The sequence below is a fragment of the Orcinus orca genome, chromosome X, assembly GCF_937001465.1.
Source record: "Orcinus orca chromosome X, mOrcOrc1.1, whole genome shotgun sequence".
Taxonomy (NCBI): Eukaryota; Metazoa; Chordata; class Mammalia; order Artiodactyla; family Delphinidae; genus Orcinus; species Orcinus orca.
The window spans coordinates 128,598,929-128,619,185 of NC_064580.1; the positions used below are offsets into that span (position 1 = coordinate 128,598,929).

Here is a 20,257-nt window from a genome sequence, read left to right on the forward strand (position 1 = left end):
AAATGTAGTCATTAGAACCAGTTTCTTGAAGGAAAAATATATTGATGCTAAATTTTAATATTTTCAGCCTCAGAGACTTGATACAACTTTTAAAAGGTGTTATAATCTTGTCATCGTCAATATTCATGCTCATTATACCACCTGCTAAACTAAAAGTCCAAGTTTTTAGAGTTTCATAAGCTGATTCCATAAAGAAATTAAAAAGAGCATACATGTAAAGGGATTGGAAGAAATTTAGATAAAGATATGTGACGCTTTTCTTCGAAGCACGTTGATACTGTAATTAGAAAGATTTAATATGGTTTTGAGTCATAAATCACAGTATTTAATTAGCAATAAGTAACAGAGTGTATGTATGTATCTGCATATGTATGACCCCAGCATGTGATATGCGCATGCACATGTGTGTGGAAATGTTGTTAATTCCAGTGGTGTTGACCCCTGGGCAGCATAATAGTTCCTTTTGAAAACACATGTCTATGAACTGCCTTTGTATTTTTGGCTTGATTTTGTTCCTTGCCCTCTGTGGTATGTTTCATTTTCTATGAGCATGTTATGCGTCTGTTATTTTGTTCCTTGGCTGTATGCTGCAGTATTGCTTGATTTTAAAAAGACAGTACATTCTTTGAAACCCATGATGTTTGTTTGCTTTTCATTTTTCTACCCCAACACAAACACAGAATAGATACTCCATTTTAGGCTGAGGATGCTATAGATGGCCTACACGTTCTTTCCTTAACTCCAAGGGGGAAAATGTTGGGATATGCAAAGCCATGAAAGGTGTGTCGACTTTTACATGCTTACTGTCTCTTTAAAAAAGAACTTCCGTCCTTTCACCTGTCTGTTTGCACGTGTTTCTCTTCCCCTCTTTGCCTTTTCTTGTCCATGCACCTGGTGCTGTGCAGGAGATTCAGGAAGAACACAAGGGCTACCCTTCTGAAGCTGAAGCTGATCAGGTGGCAAGTTCTACGTGTTCATCTGTTTGTAGTTACAGATCGTGTATTTAGAAGCCATTTCATACTAGATTTCTAGACAATCAGCAAATGCTTTTTCCACTACAGTAGTACTCTCCTGTCCAAGTTTGGTAGATTCCATTATGACATTATTTGCAAAAATTGGTTTATCCAACATTTTGTCAACCAGAAATTTGTTCATCTGTGCTTCTTGGTTTTCCCAGGTAGATTTACTGATGAGGTTAACGAGCCTCAGTCATGACAGGATTCTGAAGTGCCTTCACAAAGACTTAGAGGGGCAGATGCATACGCTAAGGGTGCTCCTCGAGGGTGCAAACTTTGCTTTATTCAAATTTGCAAGGTCTGTACCCAGCACAGCGCCTGGCACACTGTAGGTGTTTGTGGAATGAGTCCATGTATTTTATAGAAGAAAAAAAATCATTCATCGAGGTTTCTTGAGTGCTTACTCTTTGCTCAGTACCTCTGGACTCTCAGGAGTTTTTTAAAGCAGCAGAATTTTCCCCAAAGCTTATGTATGAAACCTCTAGAAGAGCTGCTCTAGGGAAGCATGGCAAATTCCCTGTGCTCAGTTGTGCCTTTGCCCAGCCCACCCTCCTTTGGTGACCCTGGGAGCACCCTGAAGAGCCAGTTTGAAAAGCACTGCTTTCGGCAGGCGGCTGTTACAGAAACTGTCCACCCAGCAGCCTTAGGTTCAGGAGGAGGAGAGAGTAGTGGAGAGGCCAGGAAGTTGATGGGCCTTCAGCTGGACCTTTCTTCCGGGTCGCCGGCACAGGGTTGGGATGAAATCATCAGAGAGAATTCCTCAACTGGGCAGCACCTTGAGCAAAAGCACCAAGAGGGCTGGGTGTGTTCACAAGACACATTTTATCCGTAAGGACATTCCTTCTTTGATTATGCTGTACATGGGTTGGATAAATCAAGGGTCAAATCATGTCCTGTGCAACTCGGAAGTTGCAGTTAAAGCTTAATATAGCACAAGTGTGAGTGCTATCTCCTAACACCAGCTTTATAGAGGGAATCTACTGTACTCGCAAAGCAGTGAGCCTTTAATAGCCATTCTCTCAAATTCCTATGCTAAAGCTGAATGTCTTTCCTGTACACAGCGAACCTTTTATGGGGATATCTGAAGCAGTAGGATCAATTGACTTGTTTTATTCTGATAGTTGCTTTTTCATCACCTAAAAAAGCATGTCCTAGATTTAATTATCAGTGAGAGGTTTGTCTCACTCTGTCTCACCAACACGTTCATGCTTCATACAAATGCACAAGTATTTCAAGCCAGATTTAACATGATTATCAGAAGAGAAGAGAAACCTTTGATCTCCAGCCTCTATCTTGAGAGCCTTGTACCATCTCAAAATGGTCCCAATCACTGCACTTCCCATCAACGACATTTTATTAGTTAGTCCTGGGTTGAGGACTTTAAAGTGTTTGACATGACTTGCTATAAAGCTTAAAGTGAATCAGACTTCCCCTCACCTCTTCCAGATTCAATTGATTAGAACAGCTTGCTTTAGTAAATATATTTCAAAATAACCTATTCCCATTTATTTTAAAATATCAGTTAAGGAATTTAAGTCTACATTGATAATATTTACCCATTAAAATAAGCTTTAACAGTGTAGCATTTGAAGTTATTTAAAACTTGAATATTGATTAAAATAGCTTTCTGACTTTGTAACTATATTATAAAAATAGCCACTAGTTTAGGCAATAAATTAAAGAAAGCAGACTTTCAAAAAAAAAGGCTTCTATTAAGATTGGTGATTTTTTTTAGTGTTTCTAAAACTGGACATTTAAAAGTATAAATATTGGTTTATGCTTTATTGTGTCAAAGATGTATTTCCAAATCAGGTGTGAGTATAAATGCATCCACAAACACTTATCTGAGTCCCCTTTAACAGTTCTCTATGTCCCTAAAAATGTTGATTGAGAAGTGTCTTAAAAACCAATCTGAAAACTAACACACCATTGTAAAGCGATTATACTCTTAATAAAGATGTTTAAAAAAGTTGAAAAATAAAAACCAATCTGGGCTAAAAAGTTAAACTGAATAAAATTGCTGAGGGGATCCATGAACACTAATCTGTATGATTTTCACCGTGTATCTTGAGGAGGAGGGTGCACTGTGTCAGTCTGTGCCCTCCCCGAACGGACATACCTTGACCAACATTTAGCATTGAGTTTGCTCTTTATATTTTGACATTTTCCCTTCTTTATTTTATAAAATTGGATGAACCTACTATATATAGTATTTTAAATGGACCTTTAAGTCCCTTTATAAAATATATTGAAATATTCTTATAACTGTGAAAAATAATTATTTTGAATTTTCAATAATTTTGATTAGAATTATAAAAGATATCAATTTTTAATATTTTGCTTCACAGAATTATGCTGAAAACTTAGTATTGTCTAATCTGTTTTCCGCTGAACACTAGTGACCTCCTGATGTAAACAGGTATTTTTTGGAGAAAGCCCCTGATGGACTAGGTAGGGGAAATGCAGCATACTCCAGCGCCCTCTGGCCGATTTGGCATGCATTAACATGCTAAAGCCTTGCCTCACAAAAAAACAAAAACAAAAACAAAACAACAAAAAAAACCTAGCTAAACTTGTTTCCTTTAACCCAGCATTTCCCAAACTTTTCCCAGAAAGTCCTGTTCACATCCCTTGGGAATTTAATGCTCTATGAAACACAGCTTGGGAATTGCTGGGGTTTTGAACACCTTATTCTTATTCGTGACACGTTATGTCAGAGATGCCCAGGAGAAAGTGACCAGTTTCCTTGGCAGCATCTCACAGGGTGGCAGTACCTTGGAATAGGCACCGAGTTCAGGCTCTGGTCCCCAGCATTGTAGTTCAAGAACACCATTTTCTCAGCTCCCCTGAGTTATCTGGTACTATCCAACCAAGCTTGCAAGAGACTAGCTACTGGGCCACAGTGCAGATCCGAACATTTAGAAATGTGGGCATGTATCTTTCCAGCCATCCAAGACACCCTTTTCCTAGTGGCATTGTAGCAGGAACCCTGATACCTCATTAGCAATTTGCTTGGTGAGTGTGGAATCAGCACAGAGTGAACTGACTTGCGAGAAGCCTGATGAACACACCCTGCTCCACAGGAGTGGGTGAAATACTCTTGTCTGCCAGATGAGGGCGCATTCTTGTGGCCTGAATGGGATACACACTGACAGGCCCACTCGCCCGTCCCACCTGTACACTTTGTGCAGACGCAGGTAGCTGGGCTGCAGTACAGAAGCCTAGGGCTTTCCTTAGTAAGAGACCCCTCCCTGGTTTCTTGTTAATTAGACTTTGGGGTTTCCCGCGCAGTCTCATAGCTGGGCCATTTCTACAGCTAACTAAGCATCTGCATCTAATGTTGATTTTCTTTGTATTAGTTTCACGCTCAGAAGGTAACCTTTTTTGACCTTATTTCCAAATTCTGGAGGCACCTTGTAATAGCTGTCTGTGTCATGATCACAGTGTCTATCTGTCACGTCAAGCCATTTCTGTATTAATGCTTTCTAACTGTGAACTTTAAATATGTGTAACAATTTGCTAGACTATGCAGCATGGTGTCCTGTGATGCTGAGCTTTGAAACTGTCTTGTACGGGGAGGGGGGGCATACATTTTGCACGCTTCTGTAGCCTCGTAGCAAGAGCGCAGAACAGTACCATTCTTCCCAGTTGGAAAGTGAGATTTACTCCTGTTTGGTTTCTTGCCAGGCTCTAAGGGATGGAAATAAGCTGGCACAGATGGAAGAGGCGCCCCTTTTCCCAGGAGAATCAATCAAGGCCATTGGTAAGTCTAACAAGTACACTTTGCTTATAGAGACCCATAAAATGAAATGGCACTTTACTCGCAAGCACAGATGATGTATGTGCTGGAGATCAGCCAGACCAATTTAATTAGGGGACAGATGGACTAGACCTAGTCATTCTTATTAATGTCATCATGACCTTAAGAGATAAGGGACTGCAGAGGATCCGTTTAAGCTCCGAACGAGTCTTAGGTGGCAGTACCAACAGAAGAGGGGTCCAGCTTTTCCCCATGAACTGAAGGCTGATGAGACTCTCACGGTAACGTCAGTTCGCTGCTTTGTTGGAAGGATTCACTATAAGGAAAACGTATTGACAGACGATCCATATCATACTTTTAATGACAGTTTTGAGAATTTGGCAAAGACACTTTGGGGGCTTATAAGAGTCCAGAAAGTACAATTTTAGTGCAGGAAAAGGGCATGTGTCGCCACCCTGGATTGTAAGGGCGACGGCCTGAGGCGGACTGCCCGGGGCTGGAGGGGCGGGCAGCCGGCTGTGGCCTCTTCACCTCACGATCGCCGGGGTTAGGTCGGACGGCCTGGTTTGTGAGGCCGAGTGTCGCCTTCTTCCCTCATGGCTGTCTCCCAAAGGCGCGTGCCGGGTCTCAGAGCACGGTCATCTTGTGTTGGGGTAGCTGGGCTCTCCTACCAGGACCTCCAAACAACTACTCCTGCTGGATAGCCTAGTCTGTGGCTCAGGACTCTGTTCAGCCCGACCTGAATTTCCAAACTGTTTTTCTCTTTGGCTTCTGGAACTTCATTGACTCCTGGTGCTCCTCTGGCCTCTCTGGGCTTTCCTCCTCTGGGAGCGTTTCTAGCCCTGCCTCCGTGCTGCTCTGGAACAATCTGACTACAGTGCAGAGCTAATTATGTCATGCCTCTTCTTCTCCGGACAACAGACTGCACAGATTTAAAGTGAACGTGAACAGTTTTGACACATTTATACACCTGGGAAATGATCATCACAGTCAAGATAATGAACATATCCATCAGCCCCCAGAAGTTTCCTTAGGCCCCTTTATATCCCTCTCTCCCGTGCCTTCTCCCCCTTCCCCAGGCTCTATAGGCTAGTTGATATTTTCTAGAGTTTTATAGAAATGGAATCATTGAGTATGTTCTTCTGTCTACTTATCCCATTCTGCATAATTATTATGATAGTCTTCCATATTGTGAGTGCCATGGGTCAGCAGTCATGCCTTTTCATTGCTGCATAGTACTCCACTGTGTGGATACACCACAGTGTGCTTATCCATTCATCTATTGGTGGACTATTGGGTTGTTTCTGCTGTTTGGCTATTACAGATAAAACTGCTATGAACACTCATGAACAAGTCTTCTCTGGCCTCGTGTCCCATCATCCTCGTGCACCCTTTGACCCAGCCACACTAACCTCTGGCAACTCACTGATCTCTCCTCCCTTCCCCTCCCCCGCTTCCCTGCTGAGTTAAGTCATTCCTTTTCTGAGCTCTTATCACATTGAGTCCACATGGTTCTGATAGCATTTATCAGGCTATATGGTAATTTTCTGTGTAGTATCTCTCACGGGTCACCTGGTGGGCAGGAACCTTGTCCAGTTATACCCAGAACCCCAACAATAGGAGCCGCTCGGTATATAATGAGTTACAGAAAAGTTTATGCAAGTGTTTTGAGAGTTTGGCTGAATGACATCTTTAGTACCATTATTCATGCCCTCGGACTCATCTGTAGCTGTGTCCATTCCCGCCATTTGAGTGGAACAGCACTTTGGGAAGATTGGGAAGATGTGGTATCTTTGTGATAGGTGTGAGCCTCTTAACATTCATAGGAGTCATATATGTTGTTGATTTTGATGTGAAAGATACTGATATTAACATTAAGAAAATAAAATTGATATGGAAGCTGATGAAGAATTTGAAGCAGTCTTTTCCCACTTCACTGATGTGGTTTTGGTTTTTGTCATCTGTAAAGCAGTTTCTTTGGAGGTGCATCAGGGGACAGTGTTTAGCTTTAGTTAGTTTTCATTAGCAGTGATTTATGAAATGGTAGCCCAGGTTCTTCAGAGTTTAATTAATGTGTTTTTGAATGTGATTAATTTATCACTCAGGGAAAATGTGAACCACTTGGAAAAAAATGACAAAATGTAACTTATTATGAGGCCTTTTACTTAAAACCTCAAGTAGCAAATCAAAATTTTGTTTTAAAAAGTGGAATTTTATTAGAAGACTATCCATCTATGCCTTTATTTAAAGTAATGAAAGAATTTAAATTTCTAGAAAACTGGAATCACAAATTTATATATTTGGAAACTCATGTTAAGATTTATTGACACAAGTCAATGGCACTAGATGATATTTTGGGTTTTTTCTTTCAGTGAAAGATGTCATGTATATCTGCCCATTTGTGGGAGCAGTGAGTGGCACCCTGACAGTGACAGACTTTAAGATGTACTTCAAGAATGTAGAGAGAGTGAGTATTTAAAAGTGTGTTTTATTTTTTAAAATAACTGCAGAAGAAAGTAAACAATAAAGAATACAGTAAATAGTATCCTGAAATGCCATCACCCTGAGAGAAGCAGAGGGTCAGTTTTAAGATGTGTGCATTTGCAAGCAGATTTTGTATCTTAAAAAAAAAAAGGGCTGTTAAAGTAGCACTTCCACCTGCGCTGGGGGTGAGGGGGTTGTTTAATTGTAGTCTCAGTGTCTACTTCACAAAGCAGGTTATAAATCAGACTTTGGTGTCTTAGCCAGGACCAAGAGGAAATGCGAAGTAAGCAAAGGTGTTTTAAGCCAGCGAAGACTTAAAATGGGAAAGCTCTGTTAGCCGACACTGATTGGCATTCATGTTAATTTGTGAACCCAGGACCCGCATTTCGTCCTCGATGTCCCCCTGGGAGTGATCAGCAGAGTTGAGAAGATAGGAGTGCAGAGCCATGGAGACAACTCTTGTGGCATAGAGATCATGTGCAAGGTACGGTCCAGACATGAGAGAAACTTAGAGGGGGCGGGTAGCTTGGAACTTCTTCACAGCCTTTGGACAGTAAGAGTAATTTGGAATTAGTGACTCAGATGTTTTCAGGACCCAGACCTCTTCAACCTTTCATCAGCCAATTCAGACCATTATATAAGCCATGGTAGTAAACCGCTTCTTTTCCATTGAAGTGTTCTAATTAACATGGACCTGTAACCTAGGTGGTGACGATATTTGTTACATTTCAGAGAAATCAAGTGGAAAGCAGAGATCAATATTTTTTCCAGTTTGTCCTGATAAGACGAGTCTTCAGTCAGAGACTTCCCAAAGGGACAACAATATTCATAAATTCTGTGATTAAAAACACAGTTAAGTTTCTTGGCTATGTTGGAATTTGCACTGAGCCCTGCTTATTTTTGGTTTTCGCCCCTTCCTCCAAGGGTTAAGTAAAATTTGTGTGACAGCTTTGACGAGGACTAGTCGTTTAAGAACCGCCTTAACTGATGTTTTATTCCCAATGACTTTGCCTCATGGAATACAGTTTATTAACAAACCCACCTGAAATACCAGGCAAGAGATCCTGCCTAGAGCGTCATCAAGGTCCCTTCCCAGCTTGGGGTTTGGATTAGATTCCTGGCAGTCTGTTTGCTTTGATCAAACCTCTGTGGAGACCTTCCTCTGGTTGGCCCTAGACTGCAGTTGAATCCACTTTTTCAAATAACCCTTTACTGTGCCAGGTCGGGAATCTGCTGGCTTTTACTAGGCTCACCTTGGGCACCACACGGCAGTCCTCCCCTAGGACCAATCACTGCTGTCCTGATTCTCAGTCCAGGGCGCCGCACGCAGAGCAGTGCGAAGCCGTTGCAGAACTGAAACCAGAGGGGGGGTTTGATCAATTCTGTAATTCTGGAACAGGTCATTTCCCTACTCAGAACTCTTCACTAGCTGCCCATTACCCTTGGGCTGGAGGAAAAGCTTACAGAGACCCCGCGGTGTGAGCCGGACTTCCTTTCCTCGGCAGCTCCCTCTCCAGCCACCCTCCCCTTGTTCTTGCCATCCAGGTTCCTAGAGTTGTGCACACTTGCCTGTACCCCCAATCCCCACCCCACACAAACTCCTGGGGCTTCACACGTGCTGTTTCCTTTGCTTGTAATGCCCTTCCCTCTGAGCAATCCTAAATAGCAAGTCAGCTCAGTCAGTGAGCTGGCACGTGTGTAGCCACAGAAGCTTGGAGGGAGGGCACAGCAGGAACCTAATGTTACTTAGGCAGATGTCCTGTGGCTGTTTTCCTATGGTATTTCTTGTGGCTGGGGTGAGTTTTTGCTAATAGCTTCTTTAAAATGTTTTCCAGCCTAGAATTACCAGGGCCGTGCTTAAACAGGTGATATGCAATTCAAAAAGTACAAACACTGAGTGTAGTAAAAAGTAAGTTTCCCTCCACCCAACACCCAGCCACCCTGATCTGCTCCCTGCAGCCACACACTGTTACCAGTTTCCACAGATGGCCTATGCACACAAGTATGTATTTGAAAATGTGAATGGTTGTATATTATATACACTGTCCTGCCCCTTTCCCCCTCCCTTAACCATGTACCTTGTGTCTCCTTAAGAGCAGTATATAACGAGCTGCTTCTTGTTTCTAACAGTTCTGTAGTATTCCATTAGTGGTACTGTAGTACATTTAGCCAGACCCTGTTTATTTTTTATTTATTTACTTATTTATTTTAACATCTTTATTGGAGTATAATTGCTTTACAATGGTGTGTTAGTTTCTGCGTTATAACAAAGTGAATCAGTTATACATATACATATATCCCTATATCTCTTCCCTCTTGCGTCTCCCTCCCTCCCACCCTCCCTATCCCACCCCTCTAGGTGGTCACAAAGCACTGAGCTGATCTCCCTGTGCTATGCGGCTGCTTCCCACTAGCTAGCTGTTTTACATTTGGTATTGTATATATCTCCATGCCACTCTCTCACTTTGTCCCAGCTTACCCTTCCCCCTCCCCGTGTCCTCAAGTCTATTCTCTAGTAGGTCTGTGTCTCCATTCCCGTCTTACCCCTAGGTTCTTCATGACCTTTTTTTCCCCTTAGATTCCATATATATGTGTTAGCATATGGTATTTGTTTTTCTCTTTCTGACTTACTTCACTCTGTATGACAGAATCTAGGTCCATCCACCTCACTACAAATAACTCAATTTCGTTTCTTTTTATGGCTGAGTAATATTCCATTGTATATATGTGCCACATCTTCTTTATCCATTCATCTGATGATGGACACTTAGGTTGCTTCCATGTCCTGGCTATTGTAAATAGAGCTGCAGTGAACATTGTGGTACATGACTCTTTTTGAATTATGGTTTTCTGAGGGTATATGCCCAGTAGTGGGATTGCTGGGTCGTATGGTAGTTCTATTTTTAGTTTTTTAAGGAACCTCCATACTGTTCTCCATAGTGGCTGTATCAATTTACATTCCCACCAACAGTGCAAGAGGGTCCCCTTTTCTCCACACCCTCTCCAGCATTTATTGTTTGTAGATATTTTGATGATGGCCATTCTGACTGGTGTGAGATGATATCTCATTGTAGTTTTGATTTGCATTTCTCTAATGATTAATGATACTGAGCATTCTTTCATGTGTTTGTTGGCAATCTGTATATCTTCTTTGGAGAAATGTCTCTTTAGGTCTTCTGCCCATTTTTTGGATTGGGCTGTTTGTTTTTTTGATATTGAGCTGCATGAGCTGCTTGTAAATTTTGGAGATTAATCCTTTGTCGGTTGCTTCATTTGCAAATAGTTTCTCCCATTCTGAGGGTTGTCTTTTGGTCTTGTTTATGGTTTCCTTTGCTGTGCAAAAGCTTTGAAGTTTCATTAGGTCCCATTTGTTTATTTTTGTTTTTATTTCCATTTCTCTAGGAGGTGGGTCAAAAAGGATCTTGCTCTGATTTATGTCATAGAGTGTTCTGCCTATGTTTTCCTCTAAGAGTTTGATAGTGTCTGGCCTTACATTTAGGTTGTAATCCATTCTGAGCTTATTTTTGTGCATGGTGTTAGGGAGTGTTCTAATTTCATTCTTTTACATGTAGCTGTCCAGTTTTCCCAGCACCACTTATTGAAGAGGCTGTCTTTTTTTTTTTTTTTTTAACATCTTTATTGGGGTATAATTGCTTTACAATGGTGTGTTAGTTTCTGCTTTATAACAAAGTGAATCAGTCATACATATACATATGTTCCCATATGTCTTCCCTCTTGCGTCTCCCTCCCTCCCACCCTCCCTATCCCACCCCTCCAGGCTGTCACAAAGCACCGAGCCAATATCCCTGTGCCATGCGGCTGCTTCCCACTAGCTATCTACCTTACTACGTTTGTTAGTGTGTATATGCCCATGACTCTCTCTCGCCCTGTCACAGCTCACCCTTCCCCCTCCCCATAACCTCAAGTCCGTTCTCTAGGAGGTCTGCGTCTTTATTCCTGCCTTACCCCTGGGTTCTTCATGACATTTTTTTTTTCTTAAATTCCATATATATGTGTTAGCATATGGTATTTGTCTTTCTCTTTCTGACTTACTTCACTCTGTATGACAGACTCTAGGTCTATCCACCTCATTACAAATAGCTCAACTTCGTTTCTTTTTATGGCTGAGTAATATTCCATTGTATATATGTGCCACATCTTCTTTATCCATTCATCCGATGATGGGCACTTAGGTTGTTTCCATCTCCGGGCTATTGTAAATAGAGCTGCAATGAACATTTTGGTACATGACTCTTTTTGAATTTTGGTTTTCTCAGGGTATATGCCCAGTAGTGGGATTGCTGGGTCATATGGTAGTTCTATTTGTAGTTTTTTAAGGAACCTCCATACTGTTCTCCATAGTGGCTGAACCAATTCACATTCCCACCAGCAGTGCAAGAGTGTTCCCTTTTCTCCACACCCTCTCCGGCATTTATTGTTTCTAGATTTTTTGATGATGGCCATTCTGACTGGTGTGAGATGATATCTCATTGTAGTTTTGATTTGCATTTCTCTAATGATGAATGATGTTGAGCATTCTTTCATGTGTTTGTTGGCAGTCTGTATATCTTCTTTGGAGAAATGTCTATTTAGGTCTCCTGCCCATTTTTGGATTGGGTTGTTTGTTTTTTTGTTATTGAGCTGCATGAGCTGCTTGTAAATTTTGGAGATTAATCCTTTGTCGGTTGCTTCATTTGCAAATAGTTTCTCCCATTCTGAGGGTTGTCTTTTGGTCTTGTTTATGGTTTCCTTTGCTGTGCAAAAGCTTTGAAGTTTCATTAGGTCCCATTTGTTTATTTTTGTTTTTATTTCCATTACTCTAGGAGGTGGGTCAGAAAGGATCTTGCTGTGATTTATGTCATAGAGTGTTCTGCCTATGTTTTCCTCTAAGAGTTTGATAGTTTCTGGCCTTACATTTAGGTCTTTAATCCATTTTGAGCTTATTTTTGTGTATGGTGTTAGGGAGTGATCTAATCTTATACTTTTACATGTAGCTGTCCAGTTTTCCCAGCACCACTTATTGAAGAGGCTGTCCTTTCTCCACTGTACATTCCTGCCGCCTTTATCAAAGATAAGGTGTCCATATGTGCGTGGGTTTATCTCTGGGCTTTCTATCCTGTTCCATTGATCTATCTTTCTGTTTTTGTGCCAGTACCATACCGTCTTGATAACTGTAGCTTTGTAGTATAGTCTGAAGTCAGGAAGCCTGATTCCTCCAGTTCCTTCTTTCGTTCTCAAGATTGCTTTGGCTATTCGGGGTCTTTTGTGTCTCCATACAAATTGCAAAATTTTTTGTTCTAGTCCTGTGAAAAATGCCAGTGGTAGTTTGATAGGGATTGCATTGAATCTATAGATTGCTTTGGGTAGTAGAGTCATTTTCACAATGTTGATTCTTCCAATCCAAGAACATGGTATATCTCTCCATCTATTTGTATCATCTTTAATTTCTTTCATCAGTGTCTTATAAGTTTCTGCATACAGGTCTTTTGTCTCCTTAGGTAGGTTTATTCCTAGATATTTTATTCTTTTTGTTGCAGTGGTAAATGGGAGTGTTTTCTTGATTTCACTTTCAGATTTTTCATCATTAGTGTATAGGAATGCCAGAGATTTCTGTGCATTAATTTTGTATCCTGCCACTTTACCAAATTCATTGATTAGCTCTAGTAGTTTTCTGGTAGCATCTTTAGGATTCTCTATGTATAGGATCATGTCATCTGCAAACAGTGACAGCTTTACTTCTTCTTTTCCGATTTGGATTCCTTTTATTTCCTTTTCTTCTCTGATTGCTGTGGCTAAAACTTCCAAAACTATGTTGAATAAGAGTGGTGAGAGTGGGCAACCTTGTCTTGTTCCTGATCTTAGTGGAAATGCTTTCAGTTTTTCACCATTGAGGATGATGTTTGCTGTGGGCTTGTCATATATGGCCTTTATTATGTTGAGGAAAGTTCCCTCTATGCCTACTTTCTGTAGGGTTTTTATCATAAATGGGTGTTGAATTTTGTCAAAAGCTTTCTCTGCATCTATTGAGATGATCATATGGTTTTTCTCCTTCAATTTGTTAATATGGTTTATCACATTGATAGATTTGCGTATATTGAAGAATCCTTGCATTCCTGGGATAAACCCCACTTGATCATGGTGTATGATCCTTTTAATGTGCTGTTGGATTCTGTTTGCTAGTATTTTGTTGAGGATTTTTGCATGTATGTTCATCAGTGATATTGGCCTGTAGTTTTCTTTCTTTGTGACATCCTTGTCTGGTTTTGGTATCAAGGTGATGGTGGCCTCGTAGAAGGAGTTTGGGAGTGTTCCTCCCTCTGCTATAGTTTGGAAGGGTTTGAGAAGGATAGGTGTTAGCTCTTCTCTAAATGTTTGATAGAATTCGCCTGTGAAGCCCCCTGGTCCTGGGCTTTTGTTTGTTGGAAGATTTTTAATCACAGTTTCAATTTCAGTGCTTGTGATTGGTCTGTTCATATTTTCTATTTCTTCCTGATTCAGTCTTGGCAGGTTGTGCATCTCTAAGAATTTGTCCATTTCTTCCAGATTGTCCATTTTATTGGCATAGAGTTGCTTGTAGTAATCTCTCATGATCTCTTTTATTTCTGCAGTGTCAGTTGTTACCTCTCCTTTTTCATTTCTAATTCTATTGATTTGAGTCTTCTCCCTTTTTTTCTTGATGAGTCTGGCTAGTGGTTTATCTATTTTGTTTATCTTCTCAAAGAACCAGCCTTTAGTTTTATTGATCTTTGCTATTGTTTCCTTCATTTCTTTTTCATTTATTTCTGATCTGATTTTTATGATTTCTTTCCTTCTGCTAGCTTTGGGGTTTTTTTGTTGTTCTTTCTCTAATTGCTTGAGGTGCAAGGTTAGGTTGTTTATTCGAGATGTTTCCTGCTTCTTAAGGTGGGCTTGTATTGCTATAAACTTCCCCCTTAGAACTGCTTTTGCTGCATCCCACAGGTTTTGGGTCGTTGTGTCTCCATTGTCATTTGTTTCTAGGTATTTTTTGATTTCCTCTTTGATTTCTTCAGTGATCACTTCATTATTAAGTAGTGTATTGTTTAGCCTCCATGTGTTTGTATTTTTTACAGATCTTTTCCTGTAATTGATATCTAGTCTCATGGCGTTGTGGTCAGAAAAGATACTTGATACAATTTCAATTTTCTTAAATTTACCAAGACTTGATTTGTGACCCAAGATATGATCTATCCTGGAGAATGTTCCATGAGCACTTGAGAAAAATGTGTATTCTGTTGTTTTTGGATGGAGTGTCCTATAAATATCAATTAAGTCCATCTTGTTTAATGTATCATTTAAAGCTGTGTTTCCTTATTTATTTTCATTTTGGATGATCTGTCCATGGGTGAAAGTGGGGTGTTTAAGTCCCCTACTATGAATGTGTTACTGTCCATTTCCCCTTTTATGGCTGTTAGTATTTGCCTTATGTATTGAGGTGCTCCTATGTTGGGTGCATAAATATTTACAATTGTTATATCTTCTTCTTGGATCGATCCCTTGATCATTATGTAGTGTCCTTCTTTGTCTCTTTTAATAGTCCTTATTTTAAAGTCTATTTTGTCTGATATGAGAATTGCTACTCCAGCTTTCTTTTGGTTTCCATTTGCATGGAATATCTTTTTCCATCCCCTTACTTTCAATCTGTATGTGTCTCTAGGTCTGAAGTGGGTCTCTTGTAGACAGCATATATAAGGGTCTTGTTTTTGTATCCATTCAGCTAATCTGTGTCTTTCGGTGGGAGCATTTAGTCCATTTACATTTAAGGTAATTGTCGATATGTATGTTCCTATTCCCATTTTCTAAATTGTTTTGGGTTCGTTATTATAGGTCTTTTCCTTCTCTTGTGTTTCTTGCCTAGAGAAGATCGTTTAGCATTTGTTGTAAAGCTGGTTTGGTGGTGCTGAACTCTCTCAGCTTTTGCTTGTCTGTAAAGGTTTTAATTTCTCCATCAAATCTGAATGAGATCCTTGCTGGGTAGAGTAGTCTTGGCTGCAGGTTTTTCTCCTTCATCACTTTCAGTATGTCCTGCCACTCCCTTCTGGCTTGTAGGGTTTCTGCTGAGAGATCAGCTGTTAACCTTATGGGGATTCCCTTATGTGTTATTTGTTGTTTTTCCCTTGCTGCTTTTAATATGCTTTCTTTGTATTTAATTTTTGACAGTTTGATTAATATGTGTCTTGGCGTATTTCTCCTTGGATTTATCCTGTATGGGACTCTCTGTGCTTCCTGGACTTGATTAACTATTTCCTTTCCCATATTAGGGAAGTTTTCAACTATAATCTCTTCAAATATTTTCTCAGTCCCTTTCTTTTTCTCTTCTTCTTCTGGAACCCCTATAATTCGAATGTTGGTGCGTTTAATGTTGTCCCAGAGGTCTCTGAGACTGTCCTCAGTTCTTTTCATTCTTTTTTCTTTATTCTGCTCTGCAGTAGTTATTTCCACTATTTTATCTTCCAGGTCACTTATCCGTTCTTCTGCCTCAGTTATTCTGCTATTGATCCCATCTAGAGTACTTTTAATTTCATTTATTGTGTTGTTCATCGTTGCTTGTTTCATCTTTATTTCTTCTAGGTCCTTGTTAACTGTTTCTTGCATTTTGTCCATTCTATTTCCAAGATTTCGGATCATCCTTACTATCATTATTCTGAATTCTTTTTCAGGTAGACTGGCTATTTCCTCTTCATTTGTTAGGTCTGGTGCATTTTTATCTTGCTCCTTCATCTGCTGTGTGTTTTTCTGTCTTCTCATTTTGCTTATCTTACTGTGTTTGGGGTCTCCTTTTTGCAGACTGCAGGTTCGTAGTTCCCGCTGTTTTTGATGTCTGTCTCCAGTGGCTAAGGTTGGTTCAGTGGGTTGTGTAGGCTTCCTGGTGGAGGGGACTAGTGCCTGTGTTGTGGTGGATGAGGCTGGATCTTGTCTCTCTAGTGGGCAGGTTCACGTCTGGTGGTGTGTTTTGGGGTGTCTGTGGCCTTATTATGATTTTAGGCAGCCTCTCTGCTAATGGGTGGGGTTGTGTTCCTGTTTTGCTAGTTGTTTGGCATAGGTTGTCCAGCACTGTGGCTTGCTGGTCGTTGAGTGAAGCTGGGTGCTGGTGTTAAGATGGAGGTCTCTGGGAGATTTTCGCCGTTTGATATTATGTGGAGCTGGGAGGTCTCTTGTGGACCAGTGTCCTGAAGTTGGCTCTCCTACCTCAGAGGCAGAGCCCTGACTCCTGGCTGGAGCACCAAGAGCCTTTCATCCACACGGCTCAGAATAAAAGGGAGAAAAAGTAGAGGGAATTAGTAGAAGTATGAGGAAAGAAAGAAGGAAAGGAGGGAAGGAAGGAAGGAAGGAAGGAAGAAAGAAAGAAAGAAGCAAAGAAGGAAAGAAGGCAAGAAGGAAAGAAAGGAGGGAGGGAGGGAGGAAGGAAGGAAGGAGGGAAAGGAAAAACAGAAAGAAAGAAGATACAGTAAAAATAAAATAAAGTATAATAAAGTTATTGAATTAAAAAATTCTTATTTAGAAAAAAAAAGGGACGGATAGAACCTTAGGACAGATGTTGGAAGCAAAGCTATACAGACAAAATCTTACACAGAAGCATACACATACACCCTCACTAAAAGAGGTAAAGGGGGAAGAATCATAAATCTTGCTGTCAGAGACCACCTCCTCAATTTGGGATGATTCGTTGTCTAAAGGAGGGAAGGAAGGAAGGAAAGAAAGAAAGAAAGAAAGAACGAAGGTAAAGTATAATAACGTTATTAAAATTAAAATTGATTATTAAGAAAAAAATTTTTTAAAAAAACCCCATGGACGGATAGAACCCTAGGACAAATGGTGGAAGCAAGACTATACAGACAAGATCTCACACAGAAGCATACACATACACACTCACAAAAAGAGGAAAAGGGGAAAAAAATCATAGATCTTGCCCTCGAAGCCCACCTCCTCAATTTGGGATGATTGGTTGTCTATTCAGGTATTCCACAGATGCAGGGTATATCAAGTTGATTGTGGAGCTTTAATCCGCTGCTTCTGAGGCTGCTGGGAGAGATTTCCCTTTCTCTTCTTTGTTCTCACAGCTCCCAGGGGCTCAGCTTTGGATTTGGCCCTGCCTCTGCGTGTAGGTCGCTGGAGGGCGTCTGTTTTGTGCTCAGACAGGACGGGGTTAAAGGAGCCGCTGATTCGGGGGCGCACTCAGGCCGGCGGGGAGGGAGGGGCACGGAGTGCGGGGCGGGCCTGCGATGGCAAAGTCCGGCGTGACTTTGCACCAGCCTGAGGCCCGCCGTGCGTTCTCCCGGGGAAGTTGTCCCTGGATCCCGGGAACCTGGCAGTGGCGGGCTGCACAGGCTCCGCGGAAGAGGGGTGTGGAGAGTGGCCTGTGCTCGCACACAGGCCCCTTGGTGTCGGCAGCAGCAGCCTTAGCGTCTCCCGCCCGTCTCTGGGGTTCGCGCTTTTAGTGGAGGCTCGCGCCCGTCTCTGGAGCTCCTTTAAGCAGTGCTCTTAAACCCCTCTCCTCACTCACCAGGAAACAAAGAGGGAAGAAAAAGTCTCTTGCCGCTTCGGCAGGTGCAGACTTTTCCCCGGACTCCCTCCCGGCTAGCCGTGGTGCACTAACCCCTTCAGGCTATGTTCAAGCCGCCAACCCCAGTCCTCTCCCTGCGCTCCGTCCGAAACCGAAACCCGAGCCTCAGAGCCTCAGCTCCCAGCCCCGCCCGCCCCGGCGGGTGAGCAGACAAGCCTCTCGGGCTGGTGAGTGCCGGTCGGCACCGATCCTCTGTGCGGGAATCTCCCCGCTTTGCCCTCCGCACCCCTGTGGCTGTGCTCTCCTCCGCGGCTTCGAAGCTCCCCCCTCCGCCTCCCGCAGTCTCCGCCCGCGAAGGGGCTTCCTAGTGTGTGGAAACTTTTCCTCCTTCACAGCTCCCTCCCACTGGTGCAGGTGCCGTCCCTATTCTTTTGTCTCTGTTTTTTCTTTTTTTCTTTTGCCCTACCCAGGTACGTGGGGAGTTTCTTGCCTTTTGGGAGGTCTGAGGTCTTCTGCCAGCCTTCAGTAGGTGTTCTGTAGGAGTTGTTCCACGTGTAGATGTATTTCTGGTGTATCTGTGGGGAGGAAGGTGATCTCCGCGTCTTACTCTTCCGCCATCTTCAAGGTCCCCCCTCTGATATCTTGAAGTACCTTTTGTCTTATATACATGTCTTTTATGACATTTTTCACAAGTTTTAATAGTTTTTTGTTAGTGTCTGTCTTTCATGCTAAAAATAGGTAGGGAAATGACATTTCTACAACCACCATAATGCATATATGAAAGCATAGCTAATTGATGGTGCCGTAATTTTCTGCTGCAGCCTCAGAATCCACTTAAAAACAGCAAAAACCTTAAAACAAAGGAGGAATACTTTTAAATGTTTAAATGTTGATCTTTACGTAACTCAATATTTACAATTAGGTCTTTCTGGAACCTGAACTAACTTTTCAAGCCCAGAAGAACTTCTAATAGTAAAATATTAATGAGTAAATTATCCTTTTTGCATGGAGTACCAAGAAATAGTCAATATAGGGCTGGACTGTCAGTAATGACCTGATTAATATTTCTTATTACTGGTAAAAAAAATATATATATGCTCTCCCCCTGATAAAGCAATTTCAGGATATGAGAAATCTTTGTAAATATAAATCCAGGGCTGACAAATAATTTTTAAAATATATTTTTAAAAAATCAAATGTTTTCTGTAATATTGTACTTCCACATTTTATCTTATTTGCATCACAATTAAATCATTTGGGGGTTGTGTTGATGGGCCAGATTGTCAGAGCTTTGCCTTTCCGTTATAAACAACCTTTAGAATGAAATCTCCTTTATTATATTTTTAATAAGGACCAAATGAGACTTATAGAATACATTTAATAATTTTATAGTTGGGTCGGTTATTCTGCTTTTCTTTCCTTTTTTTGAAATTTAATATGTGAAAATTGGTATTTTATAATCTTAAAGAAATCGATTAGACTGCATTTTTCAAACCTATTATCTTAGCGTGGCTTATAGTAATCCTTCACTTTAAAATCTCTTTTATGGGTATTTAATATGTTGGGATATTTTACATTCTTGCTTGAGTTCTTTCTCGATGGCAGTTATTGAAAAAAACAAATATATATATATAGTCACTGTGATTTAGGGGCCAGAAAACCAGTGTCCATGTGGGGGTAAATATAGACCACAGCTGCTTATTTTTACAAGTAAAACTTTGTTGGAACATAGCTGTACACTTTTACTTACGTAGTGTCTGTGGTTGCTTTTGTGCTAACACAACAGAAACCTATATAGCCTACAAAGCCTAAAGTATTTACTACCTGACCCCTTACAGAAAATGTTTACTGACCCAGTATTTTATAGATCAGAACAGTGAATCTCAGAGAAGTCCAGTAACCTGCCCAAATTCACACTAATATGTAACTGACAGAGCTGAGACTTAGATCCAGTCTCCCAGATTCTAGGACCCCTACTTATAATGTATATATCATAATTCCTCATTATCTTATTGGGCTGCTATTATATTATTACTCTCCTATTCTCACCAGTGGTCAAAGCTTTTATCTTTTTCCCCCCAAATATTGGATATTTCATTTTATTTTCACTTTTTATAAGTCAAATCTCCAGTCAACACAACTGGTATTTGCAAACCTGCGCAACTTTTAGTTAGTTGCCACATGAAGTCTTAACAAAAATCTTCTAGATTTACCATAAAAAAGGAGCCTGCTGAGAAGATTGGCAATAGCAGAAACCAGAGTATATGAAGGCTCTGTCCTACGTGCATTTTTAAAATATGGCATTACCTAGAGTTTTTTTATATATATTTATAGCTAGAGTTTTAATGACGTGTACAGTAGGAAAATAAATGAACACATAAAATGCTGTTAGAGAAATTTGAATCTCCCATTGAAAAATCGATTCCATTTTACAAAAACTAGCTCTTCCCACAAGACATTGTGGTTTACAGAGGC

General features: G+C 40.9%; 1 protein-coding gene across 8 annotated transcripts in view; it reads left to right on the top strand.

Moving 5' to 3' along the window:
- MTMR1 (myotubularin related protein 1) overlaps positions 1–20,257 on the top strand; it is a 95,756-nt gene that overhangs the window by 20,000 nt on the left and 55,499 nt on the right. For 6 of the 8 annotated variants that reach the window (XM_049705023.1, XM_049705017.1, XM_049705019.1 and 3 more), the window contains 3 exons: positions 4,704–4,779; positions 7,149–7,243; positions 7,637–7,744. In XM_049705023.1, coding sequence (XP_049560980.1) covers positions 4,734–4,779; positions 7,149–7,243; positions 7,637–7,744 — 249 coding nt within the window. In that variant the 5' untranslated portion in view covers positions 4,704–4,733. Of the gene's footprint in view, positions 1–905; positions 957–4,703; positions 4,780–7,148; positions 7,244–7,636; positions 7,745–20,257 lie in introns of all 8 variants that reach the window. The other 2 variants (XM_049705016.1, XM_049705021.1) reach the window with 1 other exon arrangement.